The 21,008-nt window shown below is 40.2% G+C and overlaps 2 protein-coding genes across 4 annotated transcripts; one reads left to right on the top strand and one right to left on the bottom strand.

Moving 5' to 3' along the window:
* The first annotated feature begins 1,425 nt into the window (after nt 1-1,425).
* On the top strand, nt 1,426-11,291 carry LOC128859739 (zinc finger RNA-binding protein 2). 2 transcript variants are annotated; one of them, XM_054096794.1, is made up of 7 exons: nt 1,426-1,533; nt 1,734-1,864; nt 1,926-2,966; nt 3,442-3,867; nt 3,936-4,442; nt 10,211-10,410; nt 10,478-11,291. In XM_054096794.1, exons 3-7 carry the CDS (start codon nt 1,955-1,957, stop codon nt 11,027-11,029), a joined length of 2,697 nt encoding a protein of 898 aa, XP_053952769.1. In that variant the 5' UTR covers nt 1,426-1,533; nt 1,734-1,864; nt 1,926-1,954; the 3' UTR covers nt 11,030-11,291. The 2 variants fall into 2 exon arrangements, with proteins under 2 accessions (XP_053952769.1, XP_053952770.1); XM_054096795.1 differs by lacking the exons at nt 10,211-10,410; nt 10,478-11,291 and adding an exon at nt 5,153-5,285.
* Nucleotides 11,292-18,625: 7,334 nt separating this feature from the next.
* Nucleotides 18,626-19,669, bottom strand: LOC128859612 (MRN complex-interacting protein). Of its 2 annotated transcripts, none has more exons than XM_054096559.1 (2): nt 19,479-19,669; nt 18,626-19,111 (listed from the first exon to the last, which is right to left on the bottom strand). In XM_054096559.1, the coding sequence occupies exons 1-2, from the start codon at nt 19,506-19,508 to the stop codon at nt 18,653-18,655; spliced, it is 489 nt and encodes a 162-aa protein (XP_053952534.1). In that variant the 5' UTR covers nt 19,509-19,669; the 3' UTR covers nt 18,626-18,652. The 2 variants fall into 2 exon arrangements, with proteins under 2 accessions (XP_053952534.1, XP_053952533.1); XM_054096558.1 differs by having other exon boundaries at nt 19,170-19,668.
* Nucleotides 19,670-21,008: the final 1,339 nt, after the last annotated feature.

Consider the following 21,008-nt stretch of genomic DNA (forward strand, 5'->3'; position numbering starts at 1 on the left):
TTTCTTTCCTGTTTGTTTGTATATTCCCGGAGCCAGACATCAGAGCGGATTCGGATGGCAGAATTCGATAAGGGCAAAAAAAATTCGCATGAATATTATAGGAAACCAACAGGCATCGCTAACCGATTGGCAACAATACCGAGCGAATGAGATACAAAACAATAACATGGACTCGGCTTGAGACGTTACGGAACTCGCCAGAAGATATGTGAAGGATGTCAATGTAGAGGAATATGAGTTCTAGCTAGAAACTGAGATGTCATCGACTTAAGTGAAAGAGAGTACAGAGCATCCACGATCAGCATCACCTATAGGCATGAGTGAAATTATGACTGCAATATCATAAATGGTGTCGCAAGTGTCATCGCAACATACTCAACAATGAAAGGGACATGTGCGAAAACAGTGTATTTTTCGCTGGCACAGGAAACATCAGTGCACATAGTGCATCTGATTGAAGTTGAAGAGACTACCTCGATGGACAAAACAATGAGGAAAGTAATAAGAGAGTCCATTTCTCAATTCTTACAAGCAGAAGCTAGGATTTGAAATGTTAAAACTGCGTTAAGACGTTACATAGGCGCACGCAATCGCAGTATACCACGCAGCCAAACAAAAACGTAATTAGGTGAAAAGAGCGCTACGACTAACAATGGCAGCCCGGGAACACAGTAGCCGTTTAACTAAAATAAACCAACTTTAACGGGCGAGAACTGGTCCCACAACTGAAAGCCCCACAGTCCTTGCCTCCCAAAAGCAACAACTTGACGTGTTATAGCAATTCCACATGGTCCACTAAAACGCTAAAGAAAATTCAGCAGCGGTTTTACTAGGTAAATTGCAGAAAATCAATTGTCGAATGGATTCAAAATTGCGCGCAGTGTATGGCAGCGTAAGGTCCAAAGAAGATAAGACTAAAGCGGGTTCGTTTCCAAATAGTGACTCAGGCAACAAATTTGTGCTCGTTCTTATAGACTAGTTCAGTAAATGGTCAAAAGTGTACGCTCTACCTAACCAACTGCTGAGTTTTGGAGTGCATATTGAGTTGCAATTAGGCCAAGGAAGACACTTCGAATCCATAGTATTCAAAAAAATGTTGTGCTTGATGAAGATTAAGGAAGTACGTATAATACCCTTGCATCCGCAATCGGATGAAATGATCGAAAGATTTAACCGCAATCTGGAGAAGCACTTGCGAAAAGCAAGATGTGTTGCCATAAGTTGTGTATTTTATTTAGCAATCCAATAATCGATTTTCGAGAAATATTTATGAGACATTTTATTTGGGTAGCTATTTCGTAGTAATATTTTCATTTAGCAGAAATTTTATAACAGTATGCTTCCAAGCACTGATCGCATTTTCATGTCCCTTCATTTACTCTCAATTGCAACACTGGCTAAGGCCATATTGACTATATCGATTAGAAAGCAGCATTTCTAGCCGCTGCAATCGATAATTCCTTTATACATTTCCGACATTTTTCAACGACTTGTGCGGAATTTTCTTCTAGAATATTTATTTATAAATCGCTGGTAATTCACTACAAATTTACAAATATTTGTTAAATTTATATTCATTTGTTAGTATAGGTTTTGGTGAAATGTTTTTACTGTTATACATACTGTTATTTATAGCGTATATTAAATTCTAAAATGTTGATGAAAATGTGCCGATCTAGGGGTTGATGTTCTTCGGAAAGTGACGCGTCGATTAAAGATTTTTCTTCTTTCAGAAAGCAGAATTTAGCTGCAGAGAATAGCGGAAATTAATTTTCATAATTGGCTTCACCTTACGTCGTAAGCAAAGATTCCACAGTTTTGTGGCTGATATTCGTTGTCAAGTACAGCAAAAACTTAATACCTGGTAAGTAGCCATTTTTTATAACGTCACATTTATTGATTTTTCTTCATGCCTATTATACTAGGTTATCTTGATTAGTAAAAGTTGCTTGAAATGGCTAATAATAATTACGCTGGGTTCAGTTATGGAGGCACTCAATATGGTGCATCCGGTGCAGGCTACAATCCAGGGCAAGTATCTTATCCTGCCGTAACTAATGCAACTTATGCAAATGCTGCAGCATATCAATCAGCTGCAGCTGCTGGTCAGAGTGGTTATGCAGCTGCAGGCGCTTCTGGGCCAGGCGGCTATGCAGCTTATGGCGATTACGGTCGCACTATGCCTGCATATGACGCCTCAAAAACATTTTATCAACAAGCGTCGGCCAGCTACAACACTGCACCAGCGGCTACAGTTAGTAAAACGCATTATTCAGCTCCACCTGTCAAAAATATCAATGCTGGCACAAAAGCAGCCGGAGCAAAGGATAAAGCAAATGGAGCTGCCAAAGCAGCGGCAACTCCCGCGGCTACCTCTGCTACCGCTGTAAATGCCTACAGCAATTACGAGTCTGCACTATATAGTGCCGCTTCAATGTATGTTGCTCAACAGCAGCATCAACCCGGAGCTATTAAGCCGAACGGTAATGGAGCTCCAAACCCGGGTTGGCAGTATCGAGCACAAAAAGGTGCTGCTGCTGGCGGTGCAAATGCAGCACGTCCACGAACTAAACCTGCCCCACGTCCGCAACAGCTACACTACTGTGAAGTATGTAAGATTTCATGTGCAGGACCACAAACTTATCGTGAGCATTTGGAGGGCCAGAAACATAAAAAAAGAGAAGCATCTTTGAAAATGCAAGCTACGGCTCAATCGGCTACTCAAAACCGTGGTAACAATTATCACTGTGAGTTATGTGATGTTACATGCACTGGGACAGATGCTTATGCAGCTCATGTTCGTGGCGCAAAACATCAAAAGGTCGTTAAACTGCACCAAAAGCTTGGCAAACCGATACCACCCGATGAACCTAAAAAATTGTCAAAAATAAATTTCGTGCCGGCTAGTGGTTCAACTGAAAATCCGGAGAACACCGAAGGAGAAACTACTAGTGCTAATGAAAACGGTAATAATAAAACACACATACGCAGAAATATGGGTACAATGATTATATTTGCAATATTCGGAGTGGTTTGTATGTCAAATATTTTTCGATGTTAACTTAAAAAATATATGTATATAGTTGATTCAATAACAAACCACATTAATGAAAGCTTTCAACCCTTTAAAAAAATTTAAACGATTTGAAAATTTTTGTATCATGCGTGAAATGGTTAGAAGTGAATATTGGAAATGAAGCTCAACACGCTTGCGAAAAAAAATTACAAAAAATTAATATGAATTTCTATTCGCTTCAACCTACTTTTCATTGCACTGAAATAGTATGAGCTATAAAACTACATATTCTAAAATTAAAAAAAATGCTGCTTAAAATATTTGAATATTGTAAAAATAATCATTGTGCGCCAACTTCAACAGTAGAGGTGTACATACGAAACTGAAATATAAAAATTTCGATTATGATATCTGATATTTTATAGAAAATCAAGATGATAATGCTGTAGCTGGGGAAAACACTGACAATATTAAACCAGTCGGGGGCGAGTATATCGAGGAAATCAAGGATGATGAGGGCAAGATTCTTAGTTTCAATTGTAAGCTGTGTGATTGTAAATTCAATGATCCTAACGCAAAAGAAATGCACATGAAGGGACGTCGACATCGCCTTCAGTATAAGCGAAAAGTGCAACCCGATTTGGTTGTAGACTTCAAACCGACTCCACGGCAGCGACGTCTCGCTGAGGCACGCGCTCAACGTGCTCTAATGCAATCACATCGTGGAGGCAATGTAGGTTTTGGGGATGAGCACGAAAACAGTGGAGGTATGTATTGGGATGAACAACGTCGCCGCGCCCAGTACGACGACGAGTACGATTACAGTAATTGGTTGGCACGCAGCTTTGCAGGTACATATTGCTTACTTAAATTTCTTATATTACTTACATCACATTGTTACATAATTATTGTATTTAAGGCGCACAACGTGGTTTTGGTGGCCGCATGGGAAATGGGCCGCCACCATTCTTTGGCATGATGCCGGGTGGCGGTGGAAATATTCGCCGTCCTGAGAGCACTGATGATCGTCATGCTATTGCACGTCACGCTGAGATATACCCCAAAGAGGAAGAGTTGCAAACAATTCAACGCATTGTTTCGCATACTGAACGTGCTCTAAAATTCGTCTCAGATAAACTCGCTGAGAATCCAGATGAAAAGGGACCGGCCAATAAAAAAGAAAAGCAAGAGAGTGCTCAAGTAAAGGATGGTCGCGATAACCAAATGTTGTCATTCCAAAAAGAGGCTGACAGTGGCAATGTACGCATTCTGAAGGGCGTTATGCGCGTCGGATTTTTAGCCAAAGGTCTTTTGTTGCAAGGTGACAACGCCGTAGAGCTAGTAGTTTTATGTTCGGAAAAGCCAACTGTTGGACTACTAAAGCGCGTCGCCACTGAATTACCAGCTAAATTAAAGGAGGTAGCAGGTAAGTTCCTACTTGCAATCAGTTTTGTTGCCGTAACCATTTTCATATTGTTGTGGATATAAATTTTTCCAGTTTGAATGACCTTTCTGAGGATTAGTCGATAGTTTAAGAAATACGAATATTAGTTTTGTCATTGAATTGTAATTAAAACTATGGTAAGGTCATTTAAATTGCTTGATTCACCGACTTCACTATATTTAAATCTGAGAAAAATTTATTTATGACAAATATGTAGCGTTTTCTGATTGAATACTGTAAACTATACTGTAATGTTCACTAGTTTTGGTGTAAAATCAGAAAAACTGGGTGGTAACTTTTTCCAAAGAAATAGCTTAATATGAGAACTTAAGTTTTCCACGTTGTGTTCCGAATAATCTGTGAAATGAATTGACACAAATTGGTTAATTTCATATATTGGTGAACTAAACCAAACTTGTTGAATAGATCTTACAAATTACAAATACAATTTTGAATAGACATCCATTCTACATGCGATAAATATGTATGGACTTTTGCATGAATAACAATCTCTGATTTAAAAGAAAAAATGCGGATGTTATGTTTTGCAAACAAAGCAAAGGCAATTTGTATGGAAAAAGTGAATGCAAAATGAAAAATGGTGTTTTGGTGGTGTACTGCATATCCGCATACGAATTGTTTAAAAACAATAGGATATGAACGAACTAAAACCTATTTGTTGGTGTTTTCAGCTCTTCACGGGATATACATGCCATTGTACCATTGAGATTGGTTATTTGAGTTTTGTGAACAGGACATTCAACTTCACCCTACTTCACTTTTCTTGTGGTGCGGGTACGCGTACGGGTACTCCTCCTTCATAGTATCTTTCTTTTCTCGCGCTGTTTGTTGCTGGACTGGAACTTGAACGGTAAAATGAACTCTGCACCTCTGGAGCGAGTGGCCCAAATAAAGGAATATATTTATACAAAGTTTTAGGTCGAATAAAATACTATTTATTACTAAGTATCTCGCAACATCCTCCGAGTAATATTCGCAATTTTAGTTACGCTTAGTGCAGTTATTATGCATTTCGACCACGACCACTATCCGTGGTTATTCTATTCCCACGGCACGGCATTGAAATGCAATTCTCAACAGTTACAAGCAAACTTTGTGTAAATAAAATCCTTTAGATGTAAATTCTAAGGTGAAAATCACATATGAAACTAAGCTCTTCAAATAGCTACACAAACAAAACGGTCAGACCTTTCCAAATTAAGAGAATTTGATATGCATACTTTCGGTGCAGTTGGCTTTTTTTTTTGAGTACGTTATAAATAGCAACCTAAAGCTGTTGCCTAGCCGTTTTGTGTGTATCAAATAACAAGAAGACGTGGTTCGATATGAGAAAATTGTGACCGAAACGTAAATGACGGTTACGCCAGTGACCAAATGTGTATGTACATACATAAATACCATATACCAGTGTATAACGCAATTCATGGTCCACTGTAAACATACGATATACATATTTAAACAATTGTCCTCGGTTAAGGCACGAAATGAGTTATTAGTTTACGATCCAAAGGTTTAGATTCCGAACTATAAATCTATCGCGGCGTCACTCGGCATTGAGTTTCGGTCAAAGTTTTTATACCTAAATTAATAGTGTAAGAAAATAGCAAAAGTGCTACTACGTAAAGAGAGGTACAAAAGCAAAATGTACCCGCAGTCTTTGTAATGCTTTGTTCATTTAATATTCGTGTTTATTATGTAAAGTCGCCTATGCTTATGCTTTGATACTTTGTACCTCTGCTTACTGGGGAGGATTTATCTCTCTATGGAATTATATTTACTAATGTATATTTAACCTTTATGTGGCTGACTCTCAACTATACTTTTGAAGGTACATACAGAGGGATATATTCGCGTGCATGTGTTTTTTTTTTCAACTCAACTCACTTATAAGTTTATTCATTTCCGTGTATAAAATATATACCATAAAATACGAAGAAATATGAAAAACGAAAAGTTTTTAATGTCGATAGAAAGCATTTGCAATGATGGTAACGAAAGTAGGAATCTACGTCAACACAACATTCTTTATAGTTTTTCTTCTGACTACTAATATTTTTCTTGGAAAGTTATTTACTAAGTAGGAACAAGTATCGGTGTCAGATATATTATTCCTTTCCTCATAATTCTCATTTGCATACAAGTTGTACCAGTAATAGCCTGGACATGTATGTATACTATATACATATATTTATACCGTGTTATATAATATATGTATGTACTTATGCATCTAACGCCTTTTTACAAAAGCAAATATTTTGAACTAGTACGCTTTTTCCACGAAAGTCGGTTCTACGTAACCGAAACGGCCCTACGTTATATCCGGCCAAGGACTGTCACTCCAGCAGGATTCCCCGTATATAAGTCTGGGGAATCTTAATGCTGCTACAACAACAACAACTAGTACTCTAATTCTGATTCTGGATGAATCACCACTTTAACCAATCAACTCTAATTCTGCAAAGTTAGCAATGGCCCACCAGATTGACGGCAGTGATAACTGGCTTCTGGACTATCGGGGAAAATGGGCACCCGTCACAACACATATTTTCACAGTTGTAAAAAAATGATACTGTTTTCCATTTCCTTTGTGAATGTCCTGCTTTATGGAAGGAGAGAATGTTAACCCTGGACAAACTACTGTTCAAGAGTATCGAACAACTGTCTGGCTTAGAAGTCAACAACCTAAGAATGTTCATAAGCTGCAAAGACTGAATATAGTCGTAAACAACTGTTAAACAAGTTGGTAGCGAGAATGTGACAACAAAATGGTGCGGAAGCGCTAGTTGAATTCTGGATGCATCACCACTTTAACCAACCAACCAACTTTAATTCAGTTAGCAGTTTTTAAATGGGCGACCAACCGTTGAAGATGCTGTGCCCACCCAGAATTGAATAACTGGCGTGTTTATTTTGAAATCAAAGAAAATTACAGATGTACTATCTTCAAGTGAGTGTGAGATATATCTTTGTAGCAAGGTCCCAACATGGACTCGTCAGATGCACCACAAATCTACGGCACTCTACCATAGTTCAAGAAATGTTGCTGTCGACCTTCAAAGCAATAGGCCGACCGGTTCTTAACTATGCTGCGCCTGGAACCAGTGATACGCAATGGACGAAGCTCCAGACCTGCCAAAATACTGCAATTAGGACCGCGACAGGATGTCTCCTGATGTCCCCAATACAACACCTGCATGACGAGGCTCACATGCTTCCTGTGAAGGAGCATAACAAACTGCTCAGCAAGCAGTTTCTGCTAGGGTGTCACCGTATGCCTCACCCATGCAGACACCTGCTTGAGCCTGAGCCACCTCCTAGGCACCACTCCAGGATCAGACAGTGTACAGACAGGCCATAAACGACATTCATCGGGAGACCCTTACCACCTTCTTAAGCTCCCGACCCCCGAATGCCGTTATCGGAGTCCAACCACCACCTATTGCAGACGAAGAGCTCCAGCTTCCCCGAGAGTCCCGCGTAACCTTGGCACAATTACGTTCTGGATACTGTAGCAGGTTAAACTCCTACTTATCCAGAATAGACCCCGACATACTAAACATATGTCCGGCATGTGAAGGCACCTCGCACTACACTAACCACATTTTCACATGTCCCATCAAACCCACTCATCTAACACCCCTCTCCTTCTGGACCCAACCCGTCGAAACAGCTAGTTTCCTGGGCCTACCGTTAGATGAGCTAGACGAAGACGACCGGTGATTACACTACACTGACGGCGAAGATACTGCTACAACAACAACAACAACAACCATAGTTCATAATTATCAACCCTATAAAATATATTCGAAGGTAACGTGGACGGACATAAAATAGTTCTGTAGGCGAAAATCATGGGTAGAGTGTCGAAATGTAAAATTGTAGCCACGCGCACTTGCCATACAGCTTTTATGAAAAGATTTAATAGACTGGTACCATAAGCCTACTATACATGCAATGATGTGTTGAAAACAAATTTTTTTTTTGCGTTGAGCTCAGATTTTCTACCCCTATCGGCAATGGCATAACGACAGTATTGCAATAAGTGAAAAACAAAGATGGGTTTTGTATGGTTTCTAGAATTAATTCTAAAGTAATTCATTTTTGTTAGATTTGTATCGATTTGTATTCGATTTCCAACCCAGTTAAAAATGGCGGCTTCTCCGATAGCTTAATCTTTTATAGTTATAATATATAGATTTCAATGATACACGGAGGGATCCTTCATCGAGGAAGGTGCACTGGCAGGTGTCTGCGAACTGGGCAAAAGATAATCAGAAGCGCTAGGCACAAATACAAGTATATGTCAAGCTGAAGCCTACGCAATAGAAATATGCGTTCACTTTAACCTTCAACTCAACTATAGCCACAGAAGCAAAGCTATCCTTATAGGTAGCCAGGCAGCAATGGATGCTCTTAACTCTTTCCAGGTTACATCAAAACTGTTGCAGAGAAATTACTGGGTACAAAATGGCAAATAAATGAGCCAAGAAAAAGCCAGGCCTCCCCATTTATAAACCCAGAGTCATTTGTGGAATAGGGAAGAGTAGTTTCTGCTCTCTTACTCAGAAAGTAAAAGAATTACAAAGAAGATCATACTGGGTTTAACGATATCAGTGATAGGTAGCTTTAACCTAAATGAATTTAAAGATTATGGAATTAAATAAGAATCATTTAAGAGTCATCACTGAAATTCTAACAGTGCTTTGAAGATTGAATCATCTGCTTACCAACTTGGGAATATACTCAAATAGAACTTGCAGATTCGGTAGGGAGGAAGAAGAAAACACCAAACTTGCGCTGACATTATGCCCAGTACTAATAAATGAGCGGGATAACCACCTGGAAGGAGGAAATGAAACTCAATAAAACAGGACACATACCAAAATTTATCGCGGAATTTGAGCTCAAAGAAATACACTCATAATAATTATAATACTAGTAGTATGGGTACAACCTTTTCTGGCTTGTCATTTTTTCCATCGAATGAAGCGCCCTGTAGTTTTGTGCCGCCTCCGCACTCAAGATAAATTCAGTAGTGATATTTCTCATGGCAGAAATGCTTGCTGTATTTAGCTATTGACTGCCAAGAGACGACAGCTTGTAGAAAAATATTTTTTTATTTCCATATTCGTTGGAAGTTGGCATTGAACCCACAACCTGCAGATATGCACAATATCAAATAGCCGTAATGGCAACTGCTTGTAACAAATGACGCAAGTTTATACATTTTGAGCATGTTGCTGAATGTATGTGCATATGTAAACCCATATATATTATATGGATGTATGTAAGAATATATGAATCCTAAATCCTCATCCTTTGAATACATACATTCGCATGCATTTCATTGCACGTGATTTGCACAGTTGTGGGAAATTCATTTGAATTTGTCTTGGATAGTTGGTAGTAGTAACTGTTAAATTCAGATCTTTTTAGCAATTATTTCTTTCCTTACTCTGTACGAAAAAAATACTCGAGCGATTGGTCTACACAAATTACCTCAGCCACACAAAGGTTAAACCTAATGATTTTTTAATGATGTGAATATTGGTAAAAGTGACAAGTGAAATGCCACTCAATTATAATTCTTAGTGTTTGTCACTTTTATCCCATATTTCCTAATCGTTCATTAAAGACATTTCGACATTTGTCTAAATTTTTTTTTATTATTGCTTTGTCGACATATTTTTTTGATAATTTTTATTAATATTTGCTTTTGTTGCTTTCAGGCGAGAACCCGGTCGATTATGTCGTCGAAGTTGTAGCTCAAGAGTCCGCCGTCATTGTGCGAGACGACGTAGTATCCGTCAAGATATCGCTTACTTCACCACTATTGCGTGAGGCTTCACAAGATGGTAAAAATGATGCTGCTAATACCAATGGGGGCACTGGTGATGTTGCACTTTTACCACGTGAACCGTGCTTAAGGGTATGAGCTTCAAAAACATCCACGCATTAAAATATATTTTTTCCTTAATTTGTCTATTATATTAAAGGCTTTGGCTGAATTGCGTCACGCTAAATGGTTCCAAGCACGCGCCACTGGTCTACAATCATGTGTAATGGTTATACGCATTTTGCGTGATCTCTGTCAGCGTATCCAGTCATGGCAGGCCTTACCCCAATGGTCTCTAGAGTTGTTAGTAGAGAAAGTGATCTCGTCGGCCGGTTTCCCTATATCACCAGGTGATTGCCTACGTCGTATAATGGAAGCACTGGCTTCTGGTTTTCTTATAAACGGTCCTGGTCTATTGGATCCATGCGAAAAGGAGGCACAGGATGCTTTGCACGATTTGACCAAGCAACAGCGTGAAGATCTAACTGTGTCAGCGCAATTATTCTTGCGTTATATTGCATTCAGGCAAATTTATAAGGTACTTGGCATGGATCAGCTGCCGGCATTGAAGTTTCCCATACGACCATGGCGCTTAAATCGTAAGCGTCGTCGTTCATCGGGCAAAGGTGGCCCAGGTGGTGAAGCTGATGCTGGCGAAGGCGAAGAAAGCTGTACAGACGAAAAAGTATCTAAAAAAGATGTGGCAGCCTAAGTCTATTCGACCATTGCGGAAATCGTTTAGTATAGCGTTCAATATATGTAGTTTTAGATTTCAAAACAAAAAACTTCTCTCAATAAAAATATATTGTATTAATGTTTTAAAAAGTGGACACTTTGGAAACCAGCCTATCCATCCACACAAAATAATATGAAAACAATCTGGTTAGAACTAATATAAAGCAACGGGCGTTTGCAAAAAAAATTTATGTAAACACTAAGATTCAGATCATATAATAATATATTATTATAAATTACCAACGTTGTTTTTATTTATAATCCGTACAACAACGTTGAGACTCAAACCGAGTATACTGCTACGACAACAACAACAACAATTGGAACCGAGCACCGTACAATGGACGTTAATAAGAATGAGACAAAATGTGCAAACAAAATCAGGTTTGTAGTGCTCAGCGTTGTTTTTGTAAGCCTTATGTAGTCACAGCTTCAATTTCTTCTTAGTTCCCAGTTCCACATTTGTATGAGGAAATGGAATGTTCCCAGCACCACTCCTTGAGGTACTCCCAACGCAATGGATTTCTGGTCCGACACCCACTCCTATATCCTTGTGTATTGTCTTCTGTTGTATAAATAGCTTTCGAACCATTTTCGTTCAACTCCTTGTATTGCGTAATTTGTCATTTTTTTATTAGAATACTTCTGTCCATTATACATTTTCGTTCAGCTATGTATTTTTTTATTTTCACGCCGTGATCACTACATTTAGCGCCGACTGAGAGCTATGACGTTGTCTAAATTCAGATCGTTCCGCGCTCTCGCTTGCAGTTCAAACAAGGTAACGCCGCATGCAATATAACGCAACATTTTTTGGTGCGTGCAGCCGGCTACATCGAATTATAAGACGTGGTACGTCAAAAAAAAATCATACATAGTAGAAATACCGAAAAATTTCCTCTATCATTTGTCCACCAATCTTAATACCCAAAGTGAGATTCAAACCCGGGGTATACGAATGATGGGCCCTCGACCACGATGGCCGCCAATTAGTTTATAAAGTACTAGCAACCCGCCCAGCTTCGCACGGGTATAAAATATATACCCTATGTCACTCACTGAAAAAATGATTAAAATCGATCCAGTAGTTTTGGCTTATTCATTATTGCCCGTGGCCCGCACGCGTTAAAGTTGGAGTAAAACAATTCTCCTTTCTTTATGAAGCATGAAGATTTCCTGCTATCTTTGGGATATCTAAATTCATACCCTACATTTTTGCATATTAACTTTTTGCATTTTTACATATGTATTTATTTTATTTTTACAACAATTACTATATTACAGAATGTCTTTATATATAACGTTCATAGCCTTCTTGTCATTAGACAATACAAACATGTTTTCTCTAGAGGTTACTCTTGAAAGAGCGACATACAGTTGGCCATGTGAAAAACAGTCAACACTCAAATCTAAGCCTGCAACGTTGAAGGTTTGACCCTAAGATTTATTAATGGTCATTGGAAAAGATGTCTTTACCGGAAATTGTAAGCGTTTAAATTGGAATGGTAGATCCGATGGTATCAGAGGGATTCGGGGAATCAATACATCTTCTCCGGTACCACATCCTGTGAGTATTGTGCACTCTATTATGAAAGTTTTCAGTGATTTTACCAGCAGACGCGTGCCATTGCAAAGTTTAGGTGGACTTAGGTTTCTTAATAAAATAACAGCACAACCTATTTTCAGCTCCATTTTGTGAGGAGGGAGTCCAGACGGTTTCAAAGAATTTAGAAATTCTGTAGGAAATTGAACAGCTTCTTCCAAATCGAGAACAGTATCGACCGAGTAGTATATTTTCGTCGGCGCATCAATCTTTGAAATAATCAAGTTATTTACTTTATCTACTTGTTCGTTAGTTGGTGACAGAATAGCTCTTTCTTTAAACCAAGATATTGTCTTATAACTTATGTTATCAATGTCTGGATAGACATTGTTGACTAACTCTTGGATGTTGTCTATCAAAACACAAAGGTTTTCTAGGTTAATCCTTCCCTCACTTTGTGTTAATTCTCCATTGCCAACTTTTAGCAGCATCTCTGGAAATAGCCTGTTCTCACGTGAAGATGACGAAATCCTCATATTAGTTTTAAGCTCTAATTTATTGACATACGACTAAAGGTGGGATCTTTTTAGCGAAGCATTTATTTCGTCAGCACGTGTTCCTCGAGTCACAACTGGTAGGATTTGACGGAAATCTCCTGAGAACAGAATTGTACATCCACCCATAGGTGCATTTTTGTTGCGCAAATCGCGCATTGTCCTATCCAGTGCTTCCACAGACGTCTTGTTTGACATGGTAGCTTCGTCCCAGACTATTAATGAGCAGTCACGCATCAATTTTCCTGTATTGCTCTGTCTAGAAACACTACAGACGCTGTTATCATCATCGGTGGCGATTTTCAGCGGTTGCTTCATTGTAGAGTGTGTGGTTCGGCCTCTTTCCAAAAGAGTAGCGGTAATGCCGGATGACGCAACAGCTAACGCAATTTTTCCGGTAGATCTCAATTACTAATTACTGTTGTAATATCTTGAAAAATATTGTTTTTAATTATATGCTGCAAAGAGCCATATACATAGATCTATATGAAAACAACAATGTATTTAAGGTATTTAATTGGATAAGGATTAATGTTGTACCCATTTGTTGAAATCGCTTCGAAAATAAGCTATTAGTTGTCGTAAAAAGTAAATGACAAAAAATGTTATTGTATGGAATTGATAGCAAACTAAACGCGCTCCGAATCAATAAAACTATTCAAAAACTGTATTTTAATTATGTGCGATTTTCTAATATAGAACCTGAAAATAGCGTTTTATTTCGCTGTAAAATTGTATGTACATATAATTACATGGAATTCAGTACATAATATACATAGATACATATGTACATATGTCCGAAATGAAATAAAGCGAGCGATTCGTAAATACATACATACGTCACCATACGATGTAATTCAACATTAATGAGGTGTGGTGAGATTATCGCTTAACGCCTGTTGCTTCATTCGGTTGACAGCGAACAAACAAACAAACAGCTTTTTTTGGAAAAAGAGCTGCTTTTGTTTAAACAATTTTGGTTAAATAACAAATAAATCAATTTTTTTTTTTGATGCAGAACGAAAGTAAATATTTCAAAGTTAAACTTCAAGAAAGTTTCATTTTAATTGGTTGATTCGTTTATGATTTATGGCCGTGAAAACAAAAAAATTATGTTTTTTTGCCACATTTTGACCGATTGCCACGCCCCCTTTATATATTTCTTCACATTATATAGATATAAACCTTCCTCTTCAATCAATCTATCTTTAAAAAAAAACCGCATCAAAATCCGTTGCGTAGTTTTAAAGATTTAAGCGTATAAGGGGACATAGGGAAAGAAAAAGCGACTTTGTTTTATAATATGTAGTGATAGTATACTAAATGGCTCGATTTTAATTGTAATTTGAAGTTTCAATTTATTTAGCAAGAAAAAATATTTATTAAAATTATATATTATATTATTAATAGCTTTTATGCTTGCCAAACCGTTTCATGACTAATTATGTATTTTATTTTATATACTGTAATTAAATTTTCATACTATTGGTAACAAAAACAACACCCATAAAGAAGCATTTCATTCCCATGGCAGCCGGTTCTACGTTACCGGAATGACTCGGGTTTTTCCCGATCAAGGGCTGCCGCCCCAGTACACTAGCCCTGTCTAGTGTATCGTATATCACCCCACCCCTTACGTCACAGGAGCAAACTCTCGCAGCAATCCTGCTCCAAATGCTTCTCCTCAGGGCTGGAGTCGAATCCAACCCTGGGCCAGAAGTATTCTACTGCTGCGTCTGCCATAAACGGCTTCACCCGAACTCCACCTCGGTTAGGTGCAATAAGTGAAACGGGTGGAGCCACCTTAAGACCTGTTCAGGCCTTAAGTCTCACAGGGAGTGGTCCACACGGTATGTGGCCACGTGTTGCTCCCGCCAACAGGCGTCTGATGCCTCCACGGCTACTACACCCCCTGATAGGCCGGCACTACCAACCGCCACCACAACCCACACCTCCACGGTGAGGAGCCTATCGGAGCAACACAACTCCCCTTCAACCCCTCCCATCCCTTTCTGCTCCAACCCCAGTGCGGGGACAAACCAGCAGCTCCTGGTCCCCCGTACAGTCTGTTCCGTGTGTCAGACCGTAATACCTCGGAATCTGGTATCAGTCCAATGCAATTCCTGCAGTGGCTGGTGCCATTTTCGGAGATGTTCCGGCCTGCGCACCACCCGTGAGTGGACAACTGCCTACGTTGCCCCCTGCTGCAGAGCTCTGCACCCACTACCTCCCCCGGAGGCGCGGCCGCCCACCACCATCAGGCCGCAACAACCACAGTGGATTGCACAGCAGGTCCAACGTAGACAACCCCACGCGTCCCTCACCCCCCGGATTACACTGACCTCACCGAGAAGCTTGAAGCTTCTCCAGTTTAACTGCAACGGACTTACGAGTAAGGTCGACGAGATAGTTGACTTTATGAGCCGGCACAGTATTAAAATAGCTGCGGTCCAAGAAACAAAGTTGCACGCTAGGTCATCTCTGATCACCAGGGATGGCTATAACGTACACAGACACGATCGCGAGCGAGACAATGGTGGTGGCCTAGCGTTTATAGTCCACCACACAGTGCAGTATCGTCTCATCGATGAAGGAATCGACTGCAGGGACAGCACCTTAGAATGTCAAGGCATAGCTGTCCGGTCAGGCGATTCCGAGCTCGAAATATTCAACGTATATATACCCCTGTCACCTGCTGCCCGGCAGGATATCACCCTGATATAGGTACGCTCATCAGAGGTGAAAACCGATTGGTTGTAGGTGACTTTAATGCGCATCACGATCTTTGGCATTCAAGCCTGCCAAATGATCGTAGGGGACAGCAATTGGCAGAGCAGATAGACGACTCGACATTCAGCACAGTGAACGACGACGCCCCCACCAGGGTAGTGGGCAATTGTAGCAGCTCGCCTGACCTAACAATAGCTAGCGCGGGTCTGATAAATAGCATAACGTGGCGACCTATGCTATCGCTTGCATCAGACCACTTGCCCATTATCGTCTCGATTGAGAGACCTGCCGATTTCGTTTCCGCGAACCACCGGTCTTATTTTAACTTTAAAGAAGCTAATTCGGCCGGCTTCACGGAATTCACCAAGGACACCTTCGCCGCTCTTCCCATCTCCACTGATGTGCGCGTGGGCGAACGCGCGTTCCGCAAGGTGCTCACAGCTGCTGCGGCTCCCTTCATCCCAGCTGGAAGTTATAAGGACATCCGTCCTCATTTCCCAGCAGAAGCAGCCAGTTTAGCAAACGAGCGTGACCACCTACGCCAGGCCGATCCCGGGGATCCCCGCATAAGGGATCTCAATTTGGATATCCGGCAACTGGTAAATCAACATAAGCGGACTAAATGGGTTGAGCACCTGAAGACTTGTAACCTCACCTCCGGAGTGAGTAAGCTCTGGTCCACCGTTAGGTCCCTGTCGAACCCGACGAAACACAACGACAAGGTGGCTATCACCTTCAACGGTTGTACTTCGTCGGACCCGAAGAGATGCGCGAGCTATTTTAGCCGGCTGTTCATACTGCATCCTCCGGGCGACAGAACCAAACGTCGTGTTACCAGAAGGCTGCACAAACTGACGAGCGACAGTGCGCCACTTACTTTCTCCGGTGATGACGTTCAGGGGGCCATCAACGAGTCGAAATCATCGAAAGCCATTGGCCCTGACGGATTAAACGCGCTGATGCTGAAGCATCTGGGACCCCTGGGAGTAGGATACCTCACAAGGGTCTTCAATTTGTCCCTGGCCACTCTCATCATCCCTGACAAGTGGAAAGCAGGGAGAGTGGTCCCACTACTGAAACCTGGGAAGCCCGCCAACCAAGGGGAGTCTTATCGGCCGATAACTCTCCTTTCCCCAGTAGTGAAGACACTTGAAGCCCTCCTACTCCCACTCTACACGACACACCTGGCCCCAGCCCCACATCAGCACGGATTCCGACGAGTGCACAGCACCACCACTGCACTCACCGCCATAAACGCCCAGATAAATCGCGGGCTTAACCAAAACCGCCCCTGCGAGAGGACTGTCCTAGTAGCGTTGGACCTAAAGAAGGCTTTCGATACAGTCAGCCATTCCACGCTACTAGATGATATTTATCAGTCGACACTCCCGCCAGGGCTGAAGAGGTAGTCCGCGAACTACCTGAGCGGTCGGCACTCGTCAGTGATTTTTCGAGATCAAATATCAAAGCAGAGGAAGATTAAGCAAGGTGTACCGCAGGGTGGTGTCCTTTCACCCTTGCTTTTTAACTTCTACATCTCGAAGCTCCCCCAACCACCAGCGGGAGTTTCCCTGATCTCATACGCTGACGATTGCACGATAATGGCGTCGGGCAATGACATCGATGGCCTGTGTTCCAAAGTGAACAACTACCTCACCGACCTTTCTCGCTTTTTAACTGCGAGGAATCTCCAACTTTCCCCCACCAAGTCCACGGCGACCCTTTTCACCACCTGGACAAAGGAGGTCAAGTTGTCCCTAAAGGTAAAAGTCGACGACACACCAATTCCGACTGTAAATAACCCCAAAATCTTGGGTGTAACCTTTGACAGCTTGCTCTCCTTCTCCGCGCATACAACCGCAATTGCCACAAAAGTCCAAAATCGCAACAAGGTCCTCAAATCGCTGGCCGGCAGCACTTGGGGCAATGACAAAGAACTGTTGCTTTCGACATTTAAGGCAATTGGCCGGCCGGTTCTAAACTATGCTGCGCCTGTCTGGTCGCCTGGAACTAGTGATTCGCTGTGGACAAAGCTTCAGACATGTCAAAATACCGCCATTCGGACAGCGACCGGGTGCCTCCTGATGTCACCCATCCGACATCCACACAACGAGGCACAAATGCTCCCAGTTGCGGAGCACAACAAATTGCTCAGCAAGCAGTTCCTGCTGGGGTATTACCGCAGGTTTCACCCCTGCAGACACCTGCTTGAGCCTGAGCCGCCTCCCAGGCACGTCAGGAGACACCTCCTAGACTACGCTGACGAACTCCTGGACAAAACTGACCGAAACCTACTGGACCGGACAGTATTTAGACAGTCAATAAACGACATTCACCGGGAGACACTTACCACCTTCATGAACTCCCGTCCTGTGAATGCCGTAATCGGAGTCCAACCACCACCCATTGCAGATGAAGAGCTCCAGCTTCCCCGTGAGACTCGTGTAACATTGGCACAATTACGTTCTGGATATTGTAGCAGGTTAAACTCCTACTTATCCAGAATTGACCCCGACATATCAAACACATGTCCGGCATGTGAAGGTACCGACACGACACTAACCACCTCTTCACATGCCCCCTCAAACCGACTCATCTAACCCCCCTCTCCCTCTGGACCCAACCTGTCGAAACAGCATGTTTCCTGGGCCTACCCTTAGATGAGCTAGACGAAGACGACCGATGATATACTTACACTGACAGGGCTAACTATGCTGTTAAAACAACAACAACAAAGCATTTCAAATCCTTTGCTCATGAAAATATATTACTCTTATAGATACAAATCCCACTTGCTACATTTTTTGGTGCTTTTGAAATCTCCATTTTCCACGGAGGAGCGTTTAATACTTGTAGATTTTGGCGTTGTCCTCTGTTGTATGCTTTGGTTATCAATGTGCAGTTGAAATTTATCGTTATTTCTCTCAAATGCTTCAGTATTTTTAGCTACAAAATGTGAAAATCTACTGGGAACTGTTTTCTGCTCAAGTTCGCTTGACATTCCTTGTGGTATCTGGTGCTCCATGGCGGTTTCTATACTGCATTCAGAATTTTTCGCTAGCTCGAATGCAATCTTATCCTTGTTCAGGGCATTTAGTTCGCGTTGTTTATTCAGCTCCTGTACCCGCGTACGGCATTCCGGTCCACTTCCACGAAAATATTCGCCCTGTAAACTCTGCTTGGCATTACAAACTTTGCAAGTCCATTTTTTCGCCTTTTTTACCAAATCGACCTTAAGAAATAAAAGTAAATTAGTAACCTTTGACTAAACTGATGCTGACAAAATTTACTTGGTAGATTTTACAGTCAAAGCATTGCAACACTCTAACTTCCTGCGTCATTTTAAAATTCCTTAAAAGCGCGCGAACAATTCTTTGGCAATTATCTAGTTTGCAGTTCAGTTGCCAAAACTTAGTAAAAATTGTCAAGGCTCCGACCCCATGTGTTCTCCCATCACTTCTTTTGAGAGAAATATTACGAATTTTTCAATGAAATTCACAGGAGATGTTCACTTCGTGCTTATTTTGCTAAAACTAGCACCAACACTATTCTGTTAATAATAGTTTTTAAGTTATTTGTTGATAAAATTTGTCTTTTACCTTCACCAAATTTTGATAGAATAAGTGCATTTATCACATTTATTTTAATAAATATTGAAACTATATTAACATACACACACGTTTTTAACTCTTTTTATTTATTTATACCACAAATTAACCATTTATATTGCATTCTTAAGTTGCTAACTCCAAATATGCCAGCTAAATTTACAATAACTGAAAAGCTTGGCTGAATGGAGTGCTGCCAGAAGCAAAAAATAAAAAAAAATAATAGAATGCGATTGAAAACGAAGCAACATAGGAACATAATTTCCACACACTCTTTTCTGTTAGAATAATGAAGGAATGGGGGTTTACAACCTCTAAGGTGTATATATTGAGTTCATAAATATATATAAATACAATATCGATATGATTTTCGAAATACAGTTCCGCTTCACGTAAAACTCCTATGTGCATCGGAGACGGTGTTGCACTATTAAGGGTTATTTTTTTGAAGTGCGGCCGTAGGCCGCCTACGCAGAAAAAAGTTTTACGCAAAATGTTTTAATTATTCTTTTTTATATATAGATATTTAATATATAAAAAAGAATATATATAATATATTCATAATATAGGGAAAATTTGGAATTAAAAAGCGCGCGATTTTTTATTCCAAATTATCGCCTGCGGCGCTTTTTTTTCTTTTTTTTTTTAAATATATATATGTATATATATATATCATATATTCATAACATAGGGAAAATTTGGAATTAAAAATCGCGCGATTTTTTATTCCAAATTTTCGCCTGCGGCGCTTTTTTTTTCTTTTTTTTTAAATATATATATGTATAATATAGTGAAAATTTGGAATTAAAAATCGCGCGCTTTTTTATTCCAAATTTTCGCCTGCGGCGCTTTTTTTTCTTTTTTTTTAAATATATATATGTATATATATATATCATATATTCATAATATAGGGAAAATTTGGAATTAAAAATCGCGCGATTTTCGCCTGCGGCGCTTTTTTTTCTTTTTTTTTAAATATATATATGTATATATATATATCATATATTCATAATATAGTGAAAATGTGGAATTAAAAATATATATATCATATATATATATATATATATATGAATAGACGTATATCATATAGAAATAATTTGTAAAATTTTGTATTTCTAGTCATTTATTATCTTCTAAAATTGTTTAATTATACGATGTCTGGCAGCACTTCGGCTGGTTGTAGTAACCAAAATAGGAGGCTTCTTGGTCAATTTTACAATTTTTAAACTCAAATAACTTAAAAACTATAAGCCTCCGGCCAGTGAGGTTTTCACTTTTGGATAGTAGAATACCCCCTCTACCCCCCCTTATACCCCTTTTTTTAAAAGGGGCGGGAGAACAAATGGGGATTTCCCCCAAAAATCTAAGCTAGAAATGGGTGACGAAAACGAACTTTTGTAAATAGTGTCTGTTATTGCCGCCATAGATAATATTGCCACTGTATTCGAATAAAATGTTAATTCAATTATGTTTATAAGGTGTCTACAATACTAGGCGCCATAATTATGTATGATGGTCAAA

This window comes from Anastrepha ludens, chromosome 4 (assembly GCF_028408465.1).
Source record: "Anastrepha ludens isolate Willacy chromosome 4, idAnaLude1.1, whole genome shotgun sequence".
In the NCBI taxonomy this organism is placed as follows: Eukaryota; Metazoa; Arthropoda; class Insecta; order Diptera; family Tephritidae; genus Anastrepha; species Anastrepha ludens.

Coding starts and splice junctions, on each gene's coding strand:
- LOC128859739 (XM_054096794.1), top strand. CDS start 1,955: ATGGCTAATAATAATTACGCTGGGTTCAGTTATGGAGGCACTCAATAT. Junction 2,967..3,441: donor TACTAGTGCTAATGAAAACG/GTAATAATAAAA, acceptor GATATTTTATAG/AAAATCAAGATGATAATGCT. Junction 10,411..10,477: donor CACGTGAACCGTGCTTAAGG/GTATGAGCTTCA, acceptor ATTATATTAAAG/GCTTTGGCTGAATTGCGTCA.
- LOC128859612 (XM_054096558.1), bottom strand. CDS start 19,220: ATGACGCAGGAAGTTAGAGTGTTGCAATGCTTTGACTGTAAAATCTAC. Junction 19,112..19,169: donor TTGACTGTAAAATCTACCAA/GTAAATTTTGTC, acceptor TTATTTCTTAAG/GTCGATTTGGTAAAAAAGGC.